The following is a 27256-nucleotide window of genomic DNA, read 5'->3' as shown; positions in this document are numbered from 1 at the left end:
AGTACTAAGCCAGCGTCCTGGTTAGCGGGTCGCCGGCAATTATGGCACCATGAGGGTACGGAGATGCACGGCTTGTACGGGGGCGGCGGGGTCTCCAGACTCAGTACAGAGTGCGGATGCACCGCTTCTAAGTGAGCGAACTGAGTCTAAGTACACTACGTGTGTACACAGTACCCAGACTGGCATTACAGACTTAAAAGGCGACTGACTCCATTTTAAGCACTAATAATTACCTCAGCCAGTATAAAAAATCGGGAAGACCGCATGCCATTGGAGGGGTGGGGCTTCACTATGAGTGGATCCAGCAGCTCACCTGTCCCATTTTCCCTCTGCAGTGGACACAGACGCTGACTGACAGGGACTTAGTCTGAGTACTTAGTCTGCGACGCGGCTAAGCTTGGCATTAGCAGTAAGGGCGCTGTGTTCTGGCTCCAGGCTATCTCTATGTCTCTCTTGAAGGGCTCTTTGTGGCTTAATTGTGCATTTAACCTTTTCGTGTGTGTGTGTGTGTGCTGTCACTGTCACAGTATGTCAGGCAAGGAGTGTGTTTCATGTAAGGCACAGTGTTCCTCTTCTCCATAGAATTCACTACAGTGTAGTCAGTGCAGTATACCTTCCCAGGCTAGCGGGGTGGAGCCAGATTGGCTGGATTCAATTAGGGGAATGATTTCCAATATTTCTACTACATTGTCCCGCAATGAGAAAGAGACGCAATACTTAAGGAGATCGATGACTGAGTTTATAAGAGAGTCAGTACCCAAACCAGTGTCCCAGTCCCCTGCCATTTGTCTACAAAAATGTCCTTTGGCCCATATCCTGCAGTCTGACTCTGATGAGGGGGAGGTGGACTCAGAGGTGGGGGAGGCTACTCTGTCACAGGGAATAGAGGCTCTCATAGAAGCTATCAGAGAAGTTCTACATATCCCTGATAACGTAACAGAGGAGACTGAGGAATCTTATTTTAATATAAAAGAAATACTCAGCCACTTTTCCTGTGTCAAAGGAACTAAATACCCTGTTTGAAGAACCGTGGGTTAATCCTGATAGGAAATTTAAAATCCCTAAAAGGTTGATATCATCTTTTCCCTTTCCTTCTGAGGATAGGAAAAAATGGGAAAATCCACCGATAGTGGATGCATCAGTATCTAGGCTGTCACGGAAAATTGTATTGCCTGTCCCGGGTGCAGCCACCCTAAGAAATACGGCTGATCATAGAATTGAGAATACACTCAAATCTTTGTATACAGCTGCTGGGGTGGCCCAGAGACCCACTATAGCATGTGGGTGGATTACTAAGGCCATCGTCAAATGGTCGGGTAACCTAATTGAGGGGTTAGGTACCTTGCCTCAGGGGAAGATTATTTTACTCCTGCAACATATACAGGACTCTGCGAATTTTATGGTGGAAGCCATAAAAGAAAAAGGATTGCTTAATGTGCGCACCACTGCTATGGCAGTGTCAGCACGCAGAGGCTTATGGCTATGCCAGTGAACTACTGACGCGGACTTTAGGAAAGGAAGGCCTACCCTTCACAGGAGAGGCCTAATTTGGAGATGAACTAGACAAATGGATCTCCAAATCTACTGCGGGTAAGTCCACATATCTCCCTTCTGCAGCTCACCCAGCCAGGAAGGCCTACTCAGGACCTAATCTACAGTCCTTTTGGACTGCCAAGTTTAAAGGCAAAACCAGAGGTTCATCAACAGCCACCAGAGGTGCTAGAGGTAAACCAAGAAAACCAGCAACTGCTGGTTCACAGGAGCAGAGCTCAAGCTCTGCTTCATCAAAGCCTTCAGCATGACGGTGGGCCACGATGCCTATAGGACTGGCAGGTGGGAGACCGACTAAAAATTTTTAGTCACATCTGGACAACATCATGGCAGGATCCCTGGGTCATAGATCTTATTTCCCAGGGCTACAGACTAGAGTTTCAGGAGCTCCCACCTCACAGATTCTTCAAATCAGGTTTACCAGTTTCACAGGAAGCAAGTATAACCTTACAGGATGCCATTCAAAAACTGTTACATACTCAGGTCATTGTTCCAGTTCCACCTTATCTGCAAAACAAGGGATATTATTCCAACATGATTGTTGTACCGAAACCGGACTGTTCGGTAAGACCGATTTTGAACCTCAAGTCGTTAAACCCGTACTTACGAGTGTTCAAATTCAAGATGGAGTCTCTGAGAGCGGTGATCTCAGGTCTGGAGGAGGGGGAATTCCTAGTATCTCTGGATATCAAGGATGCGTACCTTCACATTCCAATCTGGCCGCCTCATCAGGCTTATCTACGATTTGCACTGCAAGACTGCCACTACCAGTTCCAGGCCCTGCCATTTGGTCTCTCCACGGCACCAAGAGTGTTCACCAAGGTGGTGGAAGAGATGATGTTTCTACTCTGCAAACAGGGAGTTAACATATTTCTGTACCTGGATGATCTTCTGATAAAGGCACCGTCCAGGGAGCGGTTGTTGAACAGCATTGGTCTCTCGACCAAACTACTCCTGGATCACGGGTGTATTCTGAACTTACCAAAATCTCACCTGGAACTGACGCAGAGGCTCTCCTTCCTGGGAATGAGACTGGACACAGAGTCTCACAGAGTGTTCCTTCCCTTGCAGAAAACTATGGAAATCCAGTCGGTGGTTCAGGCTGTCATGAGACCAAACCGGATTTCGGTGCATCTGTGCATTCGCCTTCTTGGGAAAGTGGTGGCCTCTTATGGGGCGCTTCAGTATGGAAGGTTTCATGCGAGGCCCTTCCAGCTGGATCTGTTGGACAAATGGTCCGGATCTCATCTTCACATGCACCAGGGGATCTGTCTGTCGCCAAAAGCCAAAAACTCCCTTCTGTGGTGGCTACAGACTTCTCACCTCATCGAGGGTCGGAGGTTCGGAATTCAGAATTGGATTCTGCTAACCAAAGACGTAAGCCTCAGAGGTTGGGGAGCAGTCACCCAGATGGTGCAGTTTCAAGGAAGATGGTCAAGTTGGGAAGTCGTCCTTCCAATAAATATCATGGAACGCCCTTCTGCAGGCCTCATCTCTACTTCGGAATCAGGCCATTCAGGTCCAGTCGGACAATGTAACAGCAGTAACGTACATAAACCGACAGGGTGGAACAAAAAGCAGAGCAGCAATGTCAGAGGTGTCAAGAATTCTCCTCTGGTCGGAAAAACACGTTGTGGCTTTGTTGTCGGTCTTCATTCGAGGAGAAGACAACTGGGAAGCAGACTTCCTCAACAGACACAACCTGCACCCGGGGGAGTGGGGCCTCCACCCGGAAGTGTTCCAGTGGTTGACACATCAGTGAAGATATCCATAGATCGACATGATGGCCTCTCAACTCAACAAGAAGCTCAAGCGGTACTATTCCAGGTCGAGGGACCCACAAGCAGTGGCGGTAGAAGCTCTGACAACTCCGTGGGTCTACCAGCTGGTGTACGTGTTTCCTCCACTTCCTCTGACCCCAAGAATTCTAAAGAGGATAAAAAGGGAAAATGTTCAAGCAATCCTAATTGCTCTGGACTGGCCTCAAAGGTCCTGGTGTGTGGATCTTCTCGAGATGCTAATCGAAGATCCATGGCCTCTACCTCTTTGCGAGGATCTTCTGCAACAGGGCCTATTCGTCTATCAAGACTTACCACGGCTAGGTTTAACAGCATGGAAGTTGAATGGCTGATTCTAGCCAGGAAAGGGATTCCTGACAAGGTCATCCCGACTATAATCCAAGCAAGGAAGGGGGTAACGTCTAAACATTACCACCGTATATGGAAGAAGTATGTCTCTTGGTGTAAGAGCAGACAATATTCTGCAGTGGAATTTCATCTGGGACGTCTCCTGCTTTTTCTGCAGTCGGGAGTGGATGTGGTCCTACGCCTAGGCTCCACCATTAAAGTCCAGATTTTGGCCTTGTCAATTTACTTTCAGAAACAACAAACTACTTTGGAATCAGGCCATTCAGGTCCAGTCGGACAATGTAACGGCAGTAACGTACATAAACCAACAGGGTGGAACAAAAATCAGAGCAGCAATGTCAGAGGTGTCAAGAATTCTCCTCTGGGCGGAAAAACACGCCGTTGCATTGTCAGCGGTCTTCATTTGAGGAGTAGAAAACTGGGAAGAAGACTTCCTCAGCAGACACAACCTGTATCCGGGGGAGTGTCCTCCACCCGGAGGTGTTGCGGTGGTTGACACGTCGGTGGGGATATCCACAGATCAACATGATGGCCTCTCGACTCAACAAGAAACTCAAGCGGTATTGTTCCAGGTCGAGAGACCCACAAGCAGTGGCAGTAGACGCTCTGACAACTCTGTGGGTCTTCCAACTGGTGTACGCGTTTCCTCCTCTTCCTCTGATCCCAAGGATTCTGAAGAGAATAAAAAGAGAAAAGGTTCAAGCAATCGTCAATGCTCCAGACTGGCCTCGAACCGCCTGGTACGTGGATCTTCTCGAGATGCTGATAGAAGATCCGTGGCCTCTACCTCTTTGCAAGCATCTTCTGCAACAGGGCCTGTTCATCTATCAAGACTTATCGCAGCTACGTTTAACGGCATGGAAGTTGAACGGCTGATTCTAGCTAGGAGAGGGATTCCTGACAAGGTCATCCCAACTAAGATCCAAGCCAGGAAGGGGATAACATCTAAACATTACCACCGTATATGGATGAAGTATGTCTCTTGGTGTGAGAGCAGACAATATTCCGCAGTGGAATTTCATCTGGGACGTTTCCTGCTTTGTCTACAGTCGGGAGTGGATGTGGGCCTACGCCTAGGCTCTATTAAAGTCCAAATTTCGGCTTTGTCTATTTTCTTTCAGAAGCAATTGGCTTCTCTCTCTGAGGTCCAGATGTTCTTGAAAGGTGTTCTGCACCTCCAGCCTCCATTTATGCCTCCCACAGCTCCTTGGGATCTCAATTTGGTGCTGCAGTTTCTCCAATCGGACTGGTTTGAACCATTACAGGAGGTTGATGTAAAGTACCTTACGTGGAAGACCGTCACACTGTTGGCCTTGGCCTCAGCAAGACGTGTGTCGGAGCTAGGGGCGTTGTCTCAGAAGAGTCCCTACTTAATTTTCCATGAGGACAGAGCTGAACTCAGGACTCAACAACAATTTCTTCCTAAGGTGGTGTCCGCTTTTCACATCAACCAACCTATTGTGGTTCCGGCTGTGATGTACAGCTCTGCTTCTTCAGAGTCTTTGGATGTTGTGAGTTCTTTGAAGGTGTATGTAAGGAGAACAGCTCGTCACAGAAAATCCGACTCGCTGCTCATTCTTTATGATCCCAATAAAATTGGGTGTGCTGCTTTAAAGCAATCTATCGCATGCTGGATCAGGCTCACTATCCAGCATGCTTATTCCACGGCAGGATTTCCAATTCCAAAATCTGTACAAGCCCACTCTACTAGGTCGGTGGGTTCTTCTTGGGCAGCTGCCCGGGATGTCTCGGCTTTACAGCTCTGCCGAGCAGCTACTTGGTCAGGTTCGAACACGTTTGCAAAGTTCAACATGTTCGATACTTTGGCCTCTGAGGACCTTCAGTTTGGTCAATCAGTTCAGCTAGGAAAATCCGCACTCTCCCACCTGGTTTGGGAGCTTTGGTACTTTCCCATGGTGTTAAATGGATTCCCAGTATCCTCTAGGACAAGCATTCCCAACCACGGTCCTCAAGGCACACCAACCAGTGCAGGTTTTAGTGATATCCAGGCTGCAGCACAGATGGTTAAATCAAAATAACTGAGCTACTAATTAAGTCACCTGTGCTGAAGCCTGGATATCACTAAAACCAGGACTGTTAGTGTGCCTTGAGGACCGTGGTTGGGAATGCCTGCTCTAGGACGTAAGAGAAGAGGATTTTAATTACCTACCGGTAAATCCTTTTCTCTTACGTCCTAGAGGATGCTGGGGTCCATTTTAGTACCATGGGGTATAGACGGTTCCTCAGGAGCCTTTTTAACAGTGTTAACTGGCTCCTCCCTCTATGCCCCTCCTCCAGACCTCAGTTTAGAAAATGTGCCCGGGAGACTGGATGCACAGCAGTGGAGCTCTACAGAATTCTGCTGGAAAGACTTTCTTAGGTTTTTTATTTTACAGGGAAGCTGCTGGCAACAGCTTCCCTGCTTCGTGGTACTTAGGGGGGGAAGTAGGAACCAACTTCTCAATTAGTTCAATGGCTCTGCTTCCGCTGACAGGACACCATTAGCTCCTGAAGGGTACTGAACACAGCCCTTGCCTGGCTGCAGCTCACTCCCACAGCACTGCCGCCACCCCCTAACAGAGCTAGAAGTCAGAAGGCTGGTGAGTATTTACCGGAGGCCTGCAGAGAGGGGTCCTCCGGTCATCGTGGCGGCATAAAAGTACCAGCACAGCGGCGGGAAGCTGCACGCCATGTCTCTCAGCAAAAGGGCGCGTGTGGGGGGGGGGGGGGCACGCTCTGAGCGGCATTGAAGATAACTTACTCTTGCTGGCTAAAAAGTACACGTTAGCCGCTGGTGTACTAAATCCCCGGTCAGTATAAATATTACATTACTGAGGCTGAATCGCGCCATTACAGGGCGGCAGGATTTCTCCTCAGACTTGCCAGAAAACTCACTAGGCGCCATTTTTCTCCTGCAGAAATGCCAGTGTGAAGCTCCTGAACGCTGTTTCTCCTCATGACAACGCTGATGCAAGTACCAGGGTGTTATAGAAGGGGAAGGGAGTGTTTATTACATTAGGTCTGCGGACTTAACATTGAAATAGCGCTGTAATTGTTTAGTACTTATACAGTTTACATATAGACGCAATGTGTGGACTGGCAAATCCCTCTGCGTTTCTCTGACAGACATTAGTGTGAGTCTGTTTCCTGTGTGATAGTGTGTGTGTAACATGTCAGGAGAGAGCTCTTCCCCGGAGGAAACAGTTTTGAATGCACAAGAGGGTAATGAGGTGGCCCTTCCCCCTCAAAAGGAACCAGTGTGGGTGAGAAAGTTGCAAAGTAAAATGTCAAAGCTTGCAAAAAAACAACAGTGTGAGGATGCATTGCTGATCATTCCACGTCATCCACTCGGGACCCCTCCAGTTCCCAGAACAGGTCTCTAAAGCAGATTATGCAAGGGGACACTGACACAGATTCCAAATTAGCCCCAAATCAGCCAAAAGCATTCAATGTATGATAGTCGCTATGAAAGAGGTGTTGGAGTTTAGATACCACACCGGTATCTGCAGGAAAAGATTATTTTAAATTAAATATACACCAGGTGGTGACTTTTCCTTCTTCAAGGGACTTGAATGCATGCTTTGAAAAATTCTGGGCAAGCCCAGACAGAGATCTACTATTCCTGGAAGGATACGTGTAGTATACCCTTTCCCTGAGGATGATAGGCACAAATGGGAATCACCCCCTATGGTAGACACCTTAGTTACTAGGCTGTCTACGAAAATCATGTTGCCTGCCCCTGGGTCAGCCTCATTAAAGGATCCTGCTGACCGTAAATTAGAGAAAATGTTAAAAGCCATTTATATGGCTAACGGCATGTTGCTCAGGCCCACCATTGCTTGTGCGTGGGTGGGTAACGCTGTAGAAAAATGGTCAGACAACTTGCTAGTTAATATAGACACAGTTAATAAGGTTGACCTAGTCCTAACTCTTGGTCATATTATAAAATACTGAAGGTTTTCTTGATTGAGGCTATGAGGGATGTTGTTTTGATTGGTCAAGATTCTCTGCTATGAAGATTTCAGCGCAGAGCTCTATGGATCCGCCAATGGAATATTGATGCGGTATCAGAGAAATATTGAGGCACTCCCTTATAATAGTGAGACCCTCTTTGGAAACAAGCTGGATGCCATGATTTCAACGACTACATCGGGCAAGTCAGAATTTCTGCCTTCTACAGCTGCTCCGGCTAGGAAAGGATATCATACTCATATGATGCACTCCTTTCAGCCCAATAAAGAAAGCAAATGGTACCCCCTCCTTCGCAGGATGTGGGCGGGGAAAAGGTAAGAAATCTACAACACCATCAGGTTCCCAAGAGCAGAAGCCACAGCTGCTTCTGCTGAAACCACAGCATGACGCTGGGGCTCCCCTGCGGGAGTACTATCGGGTGAGGGCCCGTCCACTATTCTTCAGCCAGATCTGGGTTTACTCAGATCTAGATCCTTGTATATTACAGACTCAAGTTTACAAGTTGGAATTTCAAACTCTTTCCCAATGACGATTTTTCAAATCAGCCTTACCAGTTTCTGTTCAGGACAGAACAGTAGTGCTGGACGCAATACAGAAATTATGTCGAGACAAGGGATTTTCCTTAGTCCTTGTACTTCAACAGGAAACAGTGTTTTAGTCAAGCCTGTTTGTAGTGCCGAAGCCGGACCGCTTGGTCAGACCGATTTTAAACCTAAAATCGTTGAATCTTTACCTGAAAAGGTTAAAATTCACAATGGAGTCCCGAAGAGCAGTAATCTCCAGTTTGGAGGAGAAGGAAATTACGGTGTAGGTGGACATCAAGGATGCTTAATTGCATGTTCCCATTTACCTTCCACAATCGTATCTGAAGTTTGCGGTTCTGAACTGCCACTACCAGTTCCACACATTGCATTTACGAGTTCAAGGGAGACGTTAGTGCAGAACAGTGCACTGTCCCTGATGGTGCTTCAACGGCACGGGTGGATCATAAACCTACCAAAATCACAATTGGAACCGAAGATGAGGTTATCATTTCTGGGAATGATACTGGACACCGGAGTATAGAAAGTATTTCTAATGATGGAAAAGGCTCTGGAAATCCAGAAAATATGGCCAATTCCATGCCAGGGTGTTCCAGTGGGACCTACTGGACAAGTGGTCCGGATCGCATTTACACATGCATCAGAGGAGAATCCTGTTGACGAAAGCCAGAATTTCACTCCTGTGGTGGTTACAAAATTCTCATCTCCTGGAGGGGCGCAGGTTCGGGATTCATGCCTGGATCCTGGTGACCACAGATGCAAGTCTCTGAGATTGGGGAGCAGTCACGCAAGGGGAAAGCTTCCAAGGAAGATGGTCAAGTCAAGAAGTACTTCTTCACATAAACATTCTGGAATTGAGAGCTGTGTACAGCAGCCTTCATCAAGCGGCAAACCTTCTTCAAGGTCGTCCTTTACAGATTCAGTCAGACAATGTAACGGCAGTAGCTTACATAAACCGTCAAGGCGGAACAAAAAGCAAAGCGGCAATGGCAGAGGTGACGAAAATACTCCTCTGGGCAGAGAGACATGCAAAAGCTCTGTCGACAATTTTCATTCCGAGAGTGGACAACTTGGAAGCAGACTTCCTCAGCAGACGCGATCTCCATCCAGGAGAATGGAGCCTCCACCCAGAGGTCTTTGCGGAGGTAACAAGTCGTTGGGGCATTCCTCAAGTAGATATGACATCACGTCTCAACAAGAAGCTTCAGAAATATTGTTCCAGTTCGAGAGACCCACAAGCAATAGCAGTAGATGCACTGGTGACCCAGTGGGTGTTCCAGTCGGTGTATCTGTTCCCTCCACTTCCACTAATACCAAAAGTTCTCAAGATCATCAGAAGAACAAGGGTGCGAGCAATTCTCATTGCTCTAGACTGGCTAAGGAGGGCTTGGTATCCAGATCTTCAGGAGTTATTACTGGAAGATCCTCTGCCTCTTCCTCTTCACGAGGACCTGCTTCAGCAGGGACCGTTAGTTTATCATGACTTACCGGGTCTGCGTTTGACGGCATGACTGTTGAGCACCAGATCCTAGCCCATAAGAGTGTTCCCAATGAAGTCATTCCCACACTTATTCTGGCAAGGAAAGGGGTAACGTCCAAACATTACCATCGTATTTGGAGAAAATATGTATCTTGGTGTGAATCCAAGAAGTCTCCTGCGGTGGAGTTTCAATTAGGATGCCTTCTCCTATTTCTACAGGTGGGTGTGGATGCTGGCTTGAGATTAAGATCGATCAAGGTCCAAATTTCGGCCTTGTCCATTTTCTTTCAGAAGCAGTTGGCTTCCCTTCCTGAGGTCCAGACGTTCGTGAAGGTGGTTCTGCACATCCAACCTCCCTTTGTGCCTCCTGCGGCGCCATGGGATCTTAATGTGGTGTTGCAGTTCCTTAAATTGGACTGGTCTGAGCCTCTACAAGAGGTAGAGTTGAAGTTTCTCACTTGGAAAGTGGTCATGCTGTTGGCCTTGGCCTCAGGCAGACGAGTGTCTGAATTAGGAGCTCTGTCACATGAGTCCTTATTTGATTTCTCATGAAGATAGATCTGAACTGCGGACGCGTCAGCATTTTCTTCCAAAGGTTGTGTCTTCTTTCCATATCGACCAACCTGTGGTGGTGCCAGTGGTTTCTGACACCTCAGCCGTTTCAAAGTCCTTGGATGTAGTCAGAGCGCTGAGGACTTATGTTGCTAGAACGGCTCGGATTAGGAAAACAGAGGCATTGTTTGTCCTTTATGACCCCAACAGGATTGGGTGTCCTGCTTCTAAGCAGACTGTTGCGCGCTGGATCAGAGGTACCATTCAGCACGCTCATTCCACGGCAGGATTGCCGTTACCGACTTCGGTAAAAGCCCACTCTACAAGGAAGGTGGGTTCGTCCTGGGCGGCTGTCCGGGGTGTCTCTGCATTGCAAATCTGCCGAGCGGCTACTTGGTCAGGTGCAAACACCTTTGCTAAGTTTTACAAGTTTGACACCTTGGCTGCTGACGACCTTAAATTTGGTCAGTCAGTTCTCAGGAACATTAGCACTTTCCCGCCCGTACTGGGAGCTTTGGTACATCCCCATGGTACTAAAATGGACCCCAGCATCCTCTAGGACGTAAGAGAAAATATGATTTTAATTACCTACTGGTAAATCCTTTTCTCGTAGTCCGTAGAGGATGCCGGGCGCCCGCCCAGTGCTAATTTTTCCTGCAGTATTACGTTTTATCTTTTTACACAGGTTCTCCTGTGTTAAGATGTTCACATCGGTTGCTGTTACGTTGTGCATGCACATTAGTATGGGTTATGTTAAAGGCCATGTTAGGCGGCATGTTTTTTGTATGGTGTGAGCTGGTGTGAGCTGGTGTGAATCTCTCCACTAGTTTAATGTAAATTCTTCTCTCGAAAATGTATCTATACTGAGGTCTGGAGGAGGGGCATAGAGGGAGGAGCCAGTTCACACTGTTGAAAGTCTTAACGTGCCGAAGGCTCCTGTGGAACCGTCTATACCCCATGGTGCTAAAATGGACCCCAGCATCCTCTACGGACTACGAGAAAAGGTTTACTGGTAGGTAATTTAAAATCCTATTTTCTCATAGTCCGTAGAGGATACTGGGCGCCCACCCGGTGCTTCGTTTTTTCCTGCACTGTTACTTGGTTAAGTATTTTGGTTTGTTCGGGTGTTGCTGTTCATGTATCAAGTTTGGTTAGCATGGCTTTCCTATTGTTTCTGCCACTTTCCTTATCTATCCTTCTCTCAAAGTGTGTCCGTCTCCTCGGGCACAGTTTCCTAGACTGAGTCTGGTAGGAGGGGCATAGAGGGAGGAGCCATCTCACACTATCAAATTCTTAAAGTGCCCAAGGCTCCTAGTGGACCCGTCTATACCCCATGGTACTAAATGGATTCCCAGTATCCTCTACGGACTGCGAGAAAAGGATTTACTGGTAGGTAATTAATATCCTATTTTTTCTTCTTGGGTTCTACATGCAATGCATCGATACAGCTTAGATCTTATTCAACAGGGCACATCCTACTCTATAGAATAGAGAAATGCCAATTATATTAAATCTAAATCACATATATTCTGATATGATATTCCATATGTGAGTAGGTTATGCATTGACCTGTTTGTTTTTTTGTTTTTTTTGCAGGACTTTTGTGCTAAAGTGAGCCTGCAACTGCCTGAATTATACAAAGTGGGGCAAACCAGTTCTCTCTTCACTTACAAGATATTTGCATGGTGTTTTATAAAAGGGATTATAACTTCCTTAACATCATTTTTCATGGTATATGGGGCATGCCAAAACACTACAGGTCCCGGTAGTACCTGTGATTATCAATCATTTGCAGTAACAACAGCAACCGCAGTGATCCTGACTGTTACACTGGAGGTAAAAATGTATATTATCCCAAGTAATACAAGTTATAATAAAGTAGCAGTTGCCTGACAAACTGACCTTTTAAGACTTCAGAATTAAAGCAAAAATATGTAGCTGTTGAAGCAAACTTAAAAAAGAAGTGGGAGTTACTTGACACTTGCATGATAAAGTGGGAGGGTGCAAAGTATGTGATGAGGCAAAGTGTGTCATCAAACGCCTGCCCACACAGTGTATTCAGAGGTGAGTAGGGCTGGTGAGTGCTTTGCTCCAGTATTGATGTATTTTTCCATTTGCTGCAAGCCAGTTGTTGTGGAACTACATAATCCGGGTGGTCTTCAGGTTGCCGAATGTCGGGATTCCGGCGCACAGTATACTGGCGCCAGAATCCCGACACCCGGCATACCGACAGGTATTCTCCCTTGTGGGGGTCCACGACCCCCCTGCAGGGAGAATAAAAAGCGTGGCGCGCAGCGCGCCACTGTGCCCGCAGTGTGGCGAGCGCAGCGATCCCGCAAGGGCTCATTTGCGCTCGCCACGCTGTCGGTATGCCGGGGGCCGGGCTCCCGGCGCCGGTATGCAGGTCGCCGGGAGCCCGGCCACCGACATACCATACTACACCCCATAATCCAACTTCCAACATGCCCTTTTTCTGCTAGAGCATGTTAAAACTATGATACAACATGCTGGGATGTCTAGTTCTACAGCAGCTGGAGTGCTACACGTTGTCTACCCCTGGTAAAGATAGTACAATTTGCACATCAGTGTTTGAACAAAGAGTATAGCAGCTATAGACACTAGGAGGTCACGTTAAATAGCTAACTTGTTTGATTCTTACTCAGGGCCGGCCCAAGGCCACATTTTTTTTTTTTTAGGAAGCAAATAAATACTTTGGTGCCCCGCTAATTAAGGGGGCATGGTTTCATGGGAAAGCCCATTTATAGTGCCATTTGCACATTATGCCCACCATAGTAGTGCCCCTTTCACATTATGCCCACCGTAGTAGTACCCCTTACACATTATGCCCACAGTAGCAGTGCCCCATACACATTATGCCCACTGTAGTAGTGTCCCATACACATTATGCCCACAGTAAAAGTGCCCAATACACATTATGCCCACAATTGTAGTGCCACATACACATTATGCCAACAGCATTAGTGTCCCATACACATTATACCCACTGTTGTAGGGCCCCTTACACATTAATTTATCGGAAATGATTACCTGATATGCCTCCTCATATCAGGTAATAGAGCAGGCAGTGTTATTTGCACCGCTGCACCATACCCAGCACTACAGTAGTACTGTGAAGAATTTCAAAATAAACTACCACTCCCAGCATTCCTTGCTGTCTGCCCGAAAGGGCTTTGAGGAGCAGTAGTTTATTTTGCATGTGCAGTACTGTGAAGAGTCTCAAAATAAACTATCACTCCCAGCAGCAAGGGCTTCTGAGAAGGGTAGTTTATTTTGTGCTTCTTCACAGTCTGTTCCGGCTCCAGACACGTTCGATGCACGGAGTGCTTGGTATTTAAGAGCGGCCGGCCATCTCAACTATGACGCCGGTTTGTCAGCCAATTAGAGCTTGCGGATCGATAGTTCCGACTCCTGATTGGCTGACAGACCACGAGCTTTGATTGGCTCATGAATTTGCACCATATTTGAGATGGCTGCTGCCGAAGACGGGAGACCGGACTGAGAGGCAGGAGAGGTGCGTGCTGCGCTCTCCTCCCCTCAGAGCACCACAGCTGGGGCATATGTGTATATGGCACTATAGGGGCAGTACTTGTATCTGGCACTATTGGGGGCAGTATGTGTATTTGGCACTATACTGGGAAATACCTTATGTGTATCTGGCACTATGTTGGCGGCATTATGTGTATCTGGCACTATACTGGAGACGTGTATCTGACACTATACTGGGAACATTATGTGTATCTGACACTATACTGGGGACGTTATGTGTACCTAGTACTATACTGGGGACATCATGTTTATCTGACACTATATTGGAACGTTATGTGTATCTGACACTATACTGGGGACATTATGTGTAGGGTGCACTACTGTGGGCATTAAGTGTAAGGCTGCTAATTGTATGTGTGTGTGTAGAAGGGTGTGTGATAATATATATATTTATAGTTTGATATAATATAAAATTGCGAGGCCACTTTCCCAGGAGCACGTGCGCATTAAGGGGTGGGGGGTTCAAAATTTCTCACTCAGGGTGCTAGTAAGCCTGGAGCTGGCCCTGTTCCTGGGCACAGCACAGTGGCGGCAAAACCACTGCCTGCTCTGTGAGTCTTGCAGGGGGGAATATAAGGTAGAGACGGTTTTACGTATGCTGGTGGCATAGATGAGCCAGAGCACCCTCCTCTATGCTGCTCCTACACAGCTGCATACCCAGTATACGCTGAAAACCGACCTGTTCATACTGATAAAGTAGCCCTCACCTTATTTGATAATATTCATATAGAACTTTAGATTATAAACTCTCATGAGCAGGTATTTTCTACCATTTGTCTCATGTCAACACCTTCTGCACCAGCCATGTATGTGCTTGTTATATTTCTATATATGATTTGTTTTTGCTTGATTTGTGTATACTATTTTACCACATTCTTTTGTTGTGCAGTATAAATAATACTGCTTAAAGAAAGAAGCCGGGGCTTCAGCTTGGCTTTTGGAGCAAGGGTTGAATCCTGGTCAGTACCCCCTTTCACACAAGAGATGAAATTCCCGGGGCAAGCATTTGGACCCGTGAATTTTCCATGGCAAACCAGTTTAACCCGGATCCTTTCTCTGTGTGAAAGGGTCAACCTGGGTCCAAAGTCCCGGGTCCTTGACCCAAGCCCTGGCATTTTTGACCCGGGTGGACCCTTACACACAGAGAAAGGACCAGCGACTCCTACGTACTTTCAGTAGGAGTGCTGCTGCTATCCCCTTGCCGGGGCGAGAGGAGACAAACAGCCGCCAGCCCCGGGTCCCAGCACCCGAACAAAAAACACAAAAACGAGAGAGCAGATGTGTTGTGTGTGTGTGTGTGTGTGTATATATATATATATATATATATACTCTGTAAAAAGATGCACTCACCAGACTAATCCAGAGTGAACAAAATGAGTCTTTTAATTCCAACAGCACATACTCACAGGGTCATGGTCAACGTTTCGGCTCACAGCAGAGCCTTTTTCAAGACCAGATTACCAGAATGCCATCTTCCTTGCACAGATCTTAGCAATGGGGCCATATACAGGTTGAGTATCCCTTGTCCAAAATTAAAAGTCCCATATTTTTGGATCCCCTACTGAGATAATGACATATGTATTATATATATTATCTTTAAATATATATATTTATAAATAATATATATAATATTTATGTCATTATCTTAGTAGGGGACCCAACACTTTGGGATTTTTAATTTTGGATAAGGGATACTTAACCTGCATACCATCAGAGCAGTCACCCCCCCCCCCCCCCCCCCCAATTAGGTAATTAACATCAAATAACGTATAGTCTAATGGTAAAAATCAGTATGAAAGGAGCCAGACACCCACAAGACTCATACAGTCATTCATACATAAGTATAATAGCAAAGCAGCCTCTTAGTTTACCTGTAAAAAGCAAACAGCCACCTGTGGAACGCACGCCAGTGCTGTGACACGCACAGTACTTCCTGTCCGGCGCGCGGCACTTCCTGTCTCGCGTAACAAAGGGCTGCTTTGCTATTATACTTATGTATGATGATTGATGACTGTATGAGTCTTGTGTGTGTCTGGCTCCTTTCATACTGATTTTTACCAGTAGACTATACGTTATTTGATGTTAATTACCTAATTGGGGGGTGTGACTACTCTGATGGTATATATGGCCCCATTGCTAAGATCTGTGCAAGGGAGATGGCATTCTGGTAATCTGGTCTTGAAAAAGGCTCCGCTGTGAGCCGAAACGTTGACCAGGACCCTGTGAGTATGCGCTGTTGGAATTAAGAGACTCATTTTGTTCACTCTGGAGAAGTCTGGTGAGGGCATCCTTTTTACAAAGTATATGTTTTGGATTACGTCTGGACTGGACTTGACCCTGGATTTTGCACCACAGCGGCTGTGATTGAAGATATGCGAGTGCAGCTGTTTCACTGGTGTTATATATATATATATATATATATATATATATATATGTATAAAATTATACATAATTTACAAGCTTTTTGGCATAAATTGGCCAATATTATGACGATGCTGAGGTTAGCTTCTTATTCAGCCAGCTTCTTATTCACTTCTTATTCACTTCTTATTCGAGCTCCAGCTTCTTATTCAAAAAATTTAGTTTTGCAAGGGTTAACTAGTCTAGGGCCACAAATTTGACACCTGAAATCAACAGAGGGTGGTCACTACTGTCACGTCTGGCAGGGTTTGAGGATCCGGCAGCTGATATTTGCCTGAGGAGGTAGCAGGCTGTGAATGAACCAGATGAGGGGGCTGGATATAGTTCCTTCGCATGGGACACGGAGCAATGAAGAACGTAGGCGGGGTTTGATAGTCAATGGAAAGTATTTATTATGTACAGGGCTGAGGTAGGGAACTGAGGCTGAAGCACAATGGTTAAAGACGTGGCTGGAGGTGAAGAACTGCGGACTGTGATTTGAAAGACGAGACTGTAGATGATGAACTGTGGAACTGTGGATGGTAGTTGAAAACGTGGCTGGAGACAAGGACTGTGGACTGTGGTTTGGAAAACAAGGCTTGAAGATAATAATCTGCAGGCTGTGGTCAGTGGTACAATGGCGTGGCTGGTGAAGGAGATCTGTGGAGTGTGGCTTGAAAGACGAGGCAGAAGACCTGGAGCCGACTGTGCCCAAAGAGTCTTACTGGACCGGGTTTTCCAGGAGCGCTTCCACAGGCAGTAGTTTCCAAAGCCTCCGGAGACCACTTGGCAGGATCAGCTCCCTTCCTAGTTAATGCGGTTATAGGAGCTATGACAGAAGAATAATTTTGAATGAATCTTCGGTAGAAGTTAACAAACCCCAGGAAACGTTGAATTCCTTTAAGGGTAGCTGGAAGTGCCCAATCCTGAATCGCATGGACTTTAGCAGGGTCCATCTGTAACCTCTGCCCTGAAAGAATGTAACCGAGGAATGGAATCGTGGGTACTTCAAAGGTGCACTTCTCTAACTTACAGAATAACTGATTCCTTCGTAAACGAGTTAACACTTCTTTGACTTGTTCACGGTGGGTCTTCAGATCCCTAGAAAAAATGAGGATGTCATCCAGATACACTACCAAGCAGTCATAGAGGAGATCTCTGAAGATTTCGTTAACGAACTCTTGAAAGACGGCTGGGGCGTTGCATAGGCCAAAAGGCATTACCAGGTATTCGTAATGGCCGTCGCGGGTATTAAATGCCGTCTTCCATTCGTCCCCTGGGCGAATACGTATAAGATTGTAGGCCCCCCGTAAGTCCAACTTAGTAAATACAGTAGCTCCTTTAACACGGTCGAACAGTTCTGGAATCAGAGGTAACGGATATCTGTTCTTAATTGTTATGTAATTGAGACCTCTATAGTCAATACAGGGCCGCAACCCCCCATCCTTCTTTTTGACGAAGAAAAACCCTGCTCCGGCCGGAGATGTAGAAGACCTGATGAACCCTTTCTCCAAGTTCTCCCGTATATACTCCGACATGGCCTGTGTCTCGGGAAGTGAGAGAGGGTAAATTCGACCTCGGGGAGGAGTCTTACCGGGTACTAGCTCAATGGGACAATCCCAAGTACGATGCAGGGGCAAGGTGTCCGCCCCATGCTTACTGAAAACATCTTGAAAAGATTGGTACTCCACAGGAAGGCTGGAAGGGTTGGAAGAACAGAGAGGTCTAACTGAAGGTAAACAGTTCTGAAAGCAGTCTTGTCCCCAAGAGAGAACATCCATAGTTTGCCAATCTATGTGGGGATTGTGTCTGATTAACCATGGAAACCCTATGATTAGTTCATGAGAGGCTTTAGGAATTACAAGGAAAGAGATTTTTTCTGAATGGAGAACTCCGACCTTCAGCTTGAGAGGAATAGTACGAAAGGATATAATACCCTCTGGGATATAACTTCCATCCACTGCGGTAACAGAAATGGTACGATCCAAAGGAACCATTTGTATTCCAGATCGTTTGACCAGAGCTGACATAATGAAGCTTTCGGCGGCTCCGGAGTCGAGTAGTGCAGGGATGAGAAGAGAAGAAGAAGGGAGCTCCAATTGGGTTAACAGGACAGACTCTTTCTTGGTATGTAATTCTGAGAATTCTCCTAGCTTGACCTCTCCAGCACAAACTAGGAGCGGGCGTTTCCCGGACGTAGACTGCAAGTTTTAACAAAGTGATCAGATGCACCACAATACAGGCAGAGGTTCCCTTGTCGCCGTCTCTGACGTTCTTCATTGGAGAGGTGGGAGCGATTAATCTGCATGGGTTCTTCCACAGTTGGTGATGATGGTGTTGGTGGAAGAACAACTCTAGGCTTAGGGCGATCTGACCGCAACCTCTCCATACAGCGTTCTCTGTATCTCAGATCTAACTTATTGCATAAAGAAATTAGTTTATCCAACTTATCAGGTACATCCTGAGTTGCGAGGTCATCTTTGATCTTTTCGGAGAGACCGCTCCAAAAAGCTGCAATGAGAGCCTCCTCGTTCCAGTTCAGTTCTGAGGAAAGGGTGCGAAACTGGATCACGTACTGACTGACCGTACGCGTGCCCTGACGCAGGCGCAGGATCTCCAATGAGGCGGCAGAAGTCCTGCCCGGTTCGTCGAAGAGTCTTCGAAAGGTGGCCATGAATTCTGGATAGTTAGATAAGATGGGATCCATCCTCTCCCACAAAGGTGAAGCCCATTCCAACGCTTGCCCGGTAAGTAAAGAAATTATATAGGCTACTTTGGTTCGTGCTGATGGGAAGTTGGCCGACTGTAGTTCGAACTGGATTTCGCACTGGTTAAGAAACCCGCGGCATTGTTTTGGATTCCCATCAAATTTACTGGGAGATGGCAAATGCAAACGTGGAAGTGGTACTGGTACAGGAGGAAGCAGGACCGGAGGTGCCAATGTGGGAGCAGCTGTAGATACTTGAGGTGCCGTCATGGCAACACAGAGAGAATCGAGACGTTCAGACATACTCTGCATGAACTGCACGATTTGAGATTGTGTGGCCTCCTGCTTACTTAAGCGAGACCAGATATCTGCAGTTGAATCCCCTCCTGAGGCCTGATCACCCGTCCAATCCATTTGGCCAGTGCTTACTGTCACGTCTGGCAGGGTTTGAGGATCCGGCAGCTGAGATTTGCCCGAGGAGGTAGCAGGCTGTGAATGAACCAGATGAGGGGGCTGGATATAGTTCCTTCGCATGGGACACGGAGCAATGAAGAACGTAGGCGGGGTTTGAGAGTCAATGGAAAGTATTTATTATGTACAGGGCTGAGGTAGGGAACTGAGGCTGAAGCACAATGGTTAAAGACGTGGCTGGAGGTGAAGAACTGCGGACTGTGATTTGAAAGACGAGACTGTAGATGATGAACTGTGGAACTGTGGATGGTAGTTGAAAACGTGGCTGGAGACAAGGACTGTGGTTTGGAAAACGAGGCTTGAAGATAATCTACAGGCTGTGGTCAGTGGTACAAAGGCGTGGCTGGTGAAGGAGATCTGTGGAGTGTTGCTTGAAAGACGAGGCAGAAGACCCGGGGCCGACTGTGCCCAAAGAGTCTTACTGGACCGGGTTTTCCAGGAGCGCTTCCACAGGCAGTAGCAGGCAAGAAACGGCAGGGCTGCAGCAGCAACAGAGAACCGACCAAGCAGCATCAGGAGGAACCAAGATACAGCAGGAATCCATGGGAGCACAGGCTAAAGCACCTACAACAGGGTTGTAACTTGAAGCACTGGCATCCCTGTCCTAAACCAGACCCATTTTATAGGGAGAGCTTCCCCTGGATTGGCTGGAAGAAACAGGAACTATGCTTAAAACTTGGTCTCCAACATGGCGGCGCCCAGTAATGCAGACCTTTTTGCAAAGCCACATTGCTCACTGCCCCTGGTCTCCAAGCAACGGTTCAGCAAGAGCGACCCGCTGTAGCGGCGTCCCGCCGCCACGAGCGGACCCCCTCACCTCCGCTACTGCTGCCCACTGATCCGGCGCAGCAGCCCACCTCCGCCGCTGCCCGCACAACGCCAAGGAAGCCAGCCCCGCGGCCCCAGCGTACCGGTAAGACTCCGGACGCTGACAACTTACATATCACCCACTTAAATTTTGTTTGGCCCAACGCTGTTTTGCGCATGAAATACACTGGCAAAGTGGGCACAAACACCATATTTTGCCATTTTGAATAAGTAGCTGTAGTTTTGCAAGGGTTAACTAGTCTTGGGCCACAAATTTGACTCCTGAAATCAACAGAGAGTGGTCACTTGCATGTGACCCACTTGTATTTTGTCTGGCCCAACACTGTTTTGGGCATGAAATACACTGGCAAAGTGGGCACAAACACCATATTTTACCATTTTGAATAAGTAGCTGTAGTTTTGCAAGGGTTAACTAGTCTTGGGCCACAAATTTGACCCCTGAAATCAACAGAGGGTGGTCACTTGCATGTGACCCACTTGTATTTTGCCTGGCCCAACGCTGGTTTGGGCATGAAATACACTGGCAAAGTGGGCACACACACCATATTTTGCCATTTTGAATAAGTAGCTGTAGTTTTGCAAGGGTTGACTAGTCTTGGGCCACAAATTTGACACCTGAAATCAACAGAGGGTGGTCACTTACATATCACCCACTTGTATTTTGCCTGGCCCAACACTGTTTTGGGCATGAAATACGCTGGCAAAGTGGGCACACGCACCATATTTTGCCATTTTGAATAAGTAGCTGTAGTTTTGCAAGGGTTAACTAGTCTTGGGACACAAATTTGACACCTGAAATCAACACAATGTGGTCTCTTACATATCACCCACTTATATTATGCCTGGCCCAACATTTATTTGTGAATGAAATACGCTGGGAAAGTGGGCACAACCACCATATTATAATTTACCATTTTGAATATGTAGCTGTAGTTTTGCAAGGGTTAACTAGTCTTGGGCGACATATTTGATACCAGAAATCAAGGGTTAGATTAGCTCCTTATCGCACAGGGGAGTCATAGAGAGCCTATGTTGAGTTAAAGTTGTCTGAAGTCAGCTCCTATCCTTGCTTGAAGGAAGCTATACTCAGCAGGATTGGGGTGACGGGTCCCAGCAAAGCCCAAGAATATTATGAGTTGCAGCTGAACCCATCTGAGCCTCCAGTGGTCAAACTGGCATAATTGGCCAAACTGAGTAAAACCTGGTTACAGACAGATAAAAACTCTTCTCAGTGGGTAGTGGAAGTGATGGCTCTAGACGGGTCTGGGACACCAGGTCGACAACAAAAAGGTCGACACACCTTAGGTCGACGCCAATTGGTCGACACACCTTAGGTCGCCGCACCTTAGGTCGACATGGACAAAAGGTCGACAAGAACAAGGTCGACATGGAAAAAGGTCGACATGAGTTTTTTATGTTTTTTTGGTGTCGTTTTCTTCGTAGAGTGACCAGGAACCCCAATTAGTGCACCGCGTCCCCTCGCATGGCTCGCTTCGCTCGCCATGCTTCGGTCATGGTGCCTTCACTCCGCTCGGCACAGATTACCGTTCCAATCGTAGTCCACGTGGATGAAAAGGTTCCAAAAAAGAACTCATGTCGACCCTTTTCCATGTCGACCTTGTTCCTGTCGATCTTTTGTCCATGTCAACCCTTTGTACGTGGCGACCTAAGGTGTGTCGACCAATTGGTGTCGACCTAAGGTGTGTCGACCTTTTTGTTGTCGACCTGGAGTCCGGATACCCTCTAAACCAGGGTATACGGGTATTAGACCGTGGTGTAAAACACTGGGCCTTCACAGGCTGACCCCCAGACAATTGAGGAGCTAGCAGTGGTGATTGAGAGGTACCTGACCCTGGGAAATTTGAATAAAGCCAAGCAAGGGTTACAGCCAGTACCTAAGCCCAATACCCAGATCCCCATTGTTAAACCAAACAGCCCGTCTCCAGTCATATGTTTTGAGTGCAGAGAGCCCAGTCATGCACAGCGGTACTTCCAAAAGCAGGGTGAGCTAGTGGATTGCAGCTCAGGGAAAACAGCACAACCTGTATTTAGTATGGCGCCTGGAATTATTTCCCTAGCTGAAACTACCGTTTCATCTGATGGTACAGATTGAAGGCTGGAATATCTGGGCCTTGGTTGATACTGGCAATGAATTGTCTATCATCTCTGCTAACCTGGTTCTTCCCGGGTCTGGCCAGGTTGTGCTTCTGGTAAAGATGCTATGTATACTTGGTGACATAGAAGAATGCCCATGAGTGCCCCTGCCGGTAGTGATTAAAGTAAAAATGGTAGTCACAGTAGCTTCCAAACCTCCTTATCCACTTATCCTGGGCCAGGACTTCCCACTGTTGCAGGAGTTTGTTACCTGGCATGACATTGGCAGACAGACAAAGATTAAGCTGTCTCAGGGGCCAAGATCTACTGGAAGCCAAGGTTGTATGACTGTAAAGCCCTCTCTTGCCAGTGAGATTGAGACACATTAGCGAAAGAGTGTCTTTGCAGGACTTTAGGCGAGATCAACATAACAATGGCAACTTGTCCAATACTTTTTAAAATGTGGTAGTGGTAAATGGTAAGGTAAACTCTGCTTTACCACCTGAAGGTGTACCTTACTTTATGTGAAAAACAATTTGTTTTACCTTGTAACTTATTTGCAAGGTAAAAGGGTAGACCAGTTGCTGATTCCCCGAAAACATGAGCAGCTGGTATTAAGGGCAGCTCACATGCATTTATGGGGTGGCCATTTAGGGGAGAGGAAAACTCTCCAGCGTATCCAGCTATGGTTCTCCTGGCCAGGCATTTATGCTGCAGTAAAAAACTATTGTCAGGAATGCCCAGTGTACCAAAAGAATGCACCCCAGACAGAATTTAGGGCGACCTTGGTTTTCCGGACTATAATTTCCATGCCTATTGAGCCAATTTTTATAGATCTGATAGGGCCAGTAGAAAAATTGGATCATGGGCATCAGTATATATTGGTGACAGTGGACTACTCCACCGGGTACCCGGAGGCCATACCACTATGTAACGTGAAATCTAGCACTATTGTCCGGGAGTTCTTGATGCTGTATACCCGTCTAGGAATACCAATAGAGGTCCTGACCGACTAAGGTACCCCTTTTGTGTCTAAATTAATGAAATACCTGTGTCGCCTGTTAAAGGTGGATAGAATTACCATTTCGGTTTTCCACCCGCAGACAGACGGCTTGGTTGAATGCTTTAACAGAACCCTTATGCAGATGATGAAAAGGGCAGTGTCACAGGAGAAGCGAGATTAGGACCTACTCTTACCTTAGCTAATGTTGGCAGTTTGAGAGGTACCCCAAACCTCTTTTTTTATTATTATCCTTTATTTATATAGAGACTTTATATAGAGACTGTATGGGGTTTAGACCCTTCAAACTCCTCTATGGTAGACAACGCAGAGGGATACTAGATCTATTAAAAGATGGGTGGGAGCAGCAATTGTCCCAAGGGAATGCGGTCAAGATCCCGCCGGATGGAATCCCGACGGTCGAAATACCGACGCCGGATCCCCGACCGGCACAATCCCGACATATTCTGCCTCCGTGGGTGTTCACGACACCCATAGAGGGAGAATATAAAAGTGTGCCGAGCATAGCAATGCAGCGTGGCGAGCGAAGCGAGCCCGCAAGGGGCTACGTTCTGCTCGCCACCCCTGTCGGGATTGTGTGGTCGAAATTCTGGCATCGGTATTTTGACCGCCAGGATCCCGTCCAGCGGGATTTAGTACTGATCCCATCCCAAGAGCCTAACATCGTTCAGTTTGTGTCCCAATTGAATGGCTGTCTAAGGCAAATTGGGCCACTTCTGACCAAGCATATGGTAAGAGCTCAACAGGATCAAAAACGCAGTCATGGCGTTACTGCTGTCAACCGGACTCTCAATAGGGGCAACAAGGTACTGATACTTGTGTCTAGGTACGGCAGGAAGGTAGAAGGAAAGAGGTAAAAGTCTACCATGTGAATTTGTTGAAGCCTTGGAAAGTGCCAGTCATCCCTCTTTAGTGGCCATGAAAACCCCAGAATGTTAGGTGCCTACTGTAGTAACTTTGAGTCCTAGCCAGAAACAAGAAGTGGTAAACTTAGTAGCACATTACCAGGTTGTGTTCTCTGCCCTCCTGGGGAAAACTCAAATCATACAGCATGACAATGTTACTCCACCCGGGGGGGGGGTGATAAAACAAAGGCCATATTGTATATCTGAGGCCCAACAGGCAGCAGTAAAACGGGAACTGGAAGTGATGCGGCGCTTGGGGGTCATAGAGTAGTCAAACAGTGAATGGAATAATCCCATTTTTTTTTAGAGCCGAAGCCTTTTGGTGCTTTGAGATTCTGTAATGACTTCAGAAAGTTAAATAAAGTTCCTCGGTTTGATTCCTATCCTATGCCCGGGGTTGATGAGCTAGTACAAAACTTAGCAATAAGCCAGTATCTAACTACGCTAGATTTACTGAAGGGGTACTGGCAAATTTCTCTGATGGAAGCTGCCAAAGCAACAACAGCCTTCTCTACCACAGTGGGTTTGTTCCAGTCGAACCTTCCAAAGGTGGATGCAGTGTTACAGTCTCTACAGGCACAAGGGTTCACAGCTAACCTGGAGAAGTGTGCCATCAAAACTGTGGAGGCAAAGTATCTGGGGTATATTGTATGCCAAGGGTAAGTTAAACCTCAACCCAGCAAGGTGGAAGCAATCTTTCCATGGCCTAAGCTAAAATGTATGTCGCAACTCAGGATATTCTTTGGTCTGGTGGGCTATTATCGTAGGTTCAGGGGTGGAACTTGCAGCGGTGCAACCGGAGCAATGCACCAGGGCCCCTCCACGATGAAGGGGCCCACAGCCAGAGGCACTACAAGGAATCAGACTGACTCATTACATGCCACCTGCCGGCGCGCTGCAAGCCGCCGGTTCCCCTTAACAGAATGAGGCTGAGCTGGTTTGCAGAGCTGCAGTCTGTCCAGAGGGGGAGGAGGATGCAGTTGAGGAGTCTGGAGAAGGAGAAGGGGCCATCTTCCCCCCTCATTCATGGGCAGCCCAGCTGTTTCTTTTTACTACCGGAGCCGGAGCATCACATGACCATGCGGCTAAACTGTAGAGTATCTGAGGTAGTGCAGCAGCATTCCTTGTAAGGCGGTCAGGCAGCTGTGTGTTTTTTTATTTTTATTTTATTATACATTTTTCTAATTGTACATTTCATCCTGCAAACCCAGAATCGCGGACCTCGAAGAGGCGGAGCCTACATTGAGGGGGCGGAGATTGGGAGGTGGTGGGCGGGGTTGTTACAGTAAGCTGGTCTCTCTGCAAATAGTAATGGTGACTGTGCAGTGACATATAACATACAGCACAGCATAGAGTGACTCCACTAAGGCAGCCAGGCACAGGGTCATGTGTTGTCACCCAGGGTGCATGTGCTGCTGCTGGCTGCATGATGTATAGTGTGGACATCTGTCTCCATGGGCCTTGTGTATCCTTGTACAAAGGAATTGTCCCATCTTTATACAGTGAGAAGTCTCCTGAGTTTTTGTGGGAGTTGGATACAATTGGCCGACAGTTATCATGTTGATATTCATTATGTCGACATGAAGAACTGTCAACAAACAGTCCCTTGTGATATAGCAGTTTCGTACTTTATACCGGTGACAGCAGTGCCTTTTTCTGAATCACATTGCATTGGCGATGTCTCAGCAGTGTTCTGGTGAGTATTTTCCCCATTATCCCTAATCCCTAAACCTTTCCCTAGTAGCTAACCTTAACCTTTTCCCCTCCCCACAGCCTAACCCTAGCCACCACCCCAGTGCCTCACCCCTCCCCCCCAGCAGCCTATCCCTAAAACTTTACCGTAGTGCCTACTATATTGGGCGTTACGTGTAAAAGGAACTCTACCGTGTGGCGTAATGTGTATAAGGAGCTCTACTGTGTGGCGTAACCTGTATAAAGGGTGTTACTGTGTGGTGTAACGTCTATAAGAAGCACCACTGTGTGGCGTAACGTGTATAAGGAGCACTATTGTGTGGCGTAAAATGTATAAGGACCATTACTGTGTGTTGTAACGTGTATAAGGAGCTCTACTGTGTTGCGTAACATGTATAAGGAGCAGTACTGGGTGGAGTAACGTGTATCAGGAGCACTACTGTGTGGTATAACGTATATTAAGAATACTACTGTGTGGCGTAACATCTATAAGGCACTACTGTGTGTTGTAATGTGTACAAGGAGCACTACTGTGTGGTGTAACGTGTAGAAGGAGCTCTACTATGTGGCGTAATGCGTATAATAAGCAGTACTGTGTGGCATAATGTGTTTCAGGAGCACTACTGTGTAGCGTAACGTATATAAGGAGTACTACTGTTCAGTGTAATGTAAATCGGTGTAATGTAATAAGGTTGCACTACTGTGTGGCATCATTTGAATTGGTGGTACTATTGTGTGCCCACACCCCTTTTCAATGAGACCATGCCCTATTTTTTGACACACATGTTTTGGATCTTGGGGGGGCTGGGGATACGCATTTTGTTGCACCTGGGCCCACCATGGTCTTGTTCCGCCACTGCGTAGGTGCATGCGCGAATTTGCCTCAGGGCAGCATCATTCACTGAATGTCTGAGGGAACAGTCCCCAGACAAGATCTAATCACAGATGTGCTAAATGTAGCACATCTACGATCATTTACTCTGACATGCGGGTGGATGCCCAGCACAGGGCTGGTCCGCCCCGCATGACTGGCCCTAGCCCCCCCCCCCCCCCCCCCGCCCCCCCCCTCCTCGCACAGGTACAAAACCATTGCACGGTGTCGATGATTTTGTACCTGATGAGTAGCTCCCTGCCAGCGAAGCTCCTGCACGCTAGCAGTCCGCTACTCGCCACATCCCGGGTCGCAGAGGCTGTGTGTAACACCACTCATCTGCCTCGGGCCACCCCCCAACGGTCCAGACAGGCCTCTGTTGTCCGGACCGTGGTTCTAAAGCCGGTGGCATGCCCCTTCCCACCACTTGCCCGCCTCTGCCTGTCAATCAGGCAG

The 27256-nt window shown here is 47.2% G+C and overlaps 1 protein-coding gene across 3 annotated transcripts in view; it reads left to right on the top strand.

Annotated features, from left to right (window-relative positions):
* ATP8B3 (ATPase phospholipid transporting 8B3) overlaps window positions 1–27256 on the top strand; it is a 937871-nt gene that overhangs the window by 610593 nt on the left and 300022 nt on the right. For all 3 annotated transcript variants that reach the window (XM_063915843.1, XM_063915834.1, XM_063915853.1), the window contains one exon: window positions 11841–12080. In XM_063915843.1, coding sequence (XP_063771913.1) covers window positions 11841–12080 — 240 coding nt within the window. The remainder of the gene's footprint in view (window positions 1–11840; window positions 12081–27256) is intronic.

The sequence above is a fragment of the Pseudophryne corroboree genome, chromosome 1, assembly GCF_028390025.1.
Source record: "Pseudophryne corroboree isolate aPseCor3 chromosome 1, aPseCor3.hap2, whole genome shotgun sequence".
Taxonomy (NCBI): Eukaryota; Metazoa; Chordata; class Amphibia; order Anura; family Myobatrachidae; genus Pseudophryne; species Pseudophryne corroboree.
Note: the sequence above shows the minus strand (reverse complement) of the source record. Positions and strands in the feature narration are given on the sequence as shown.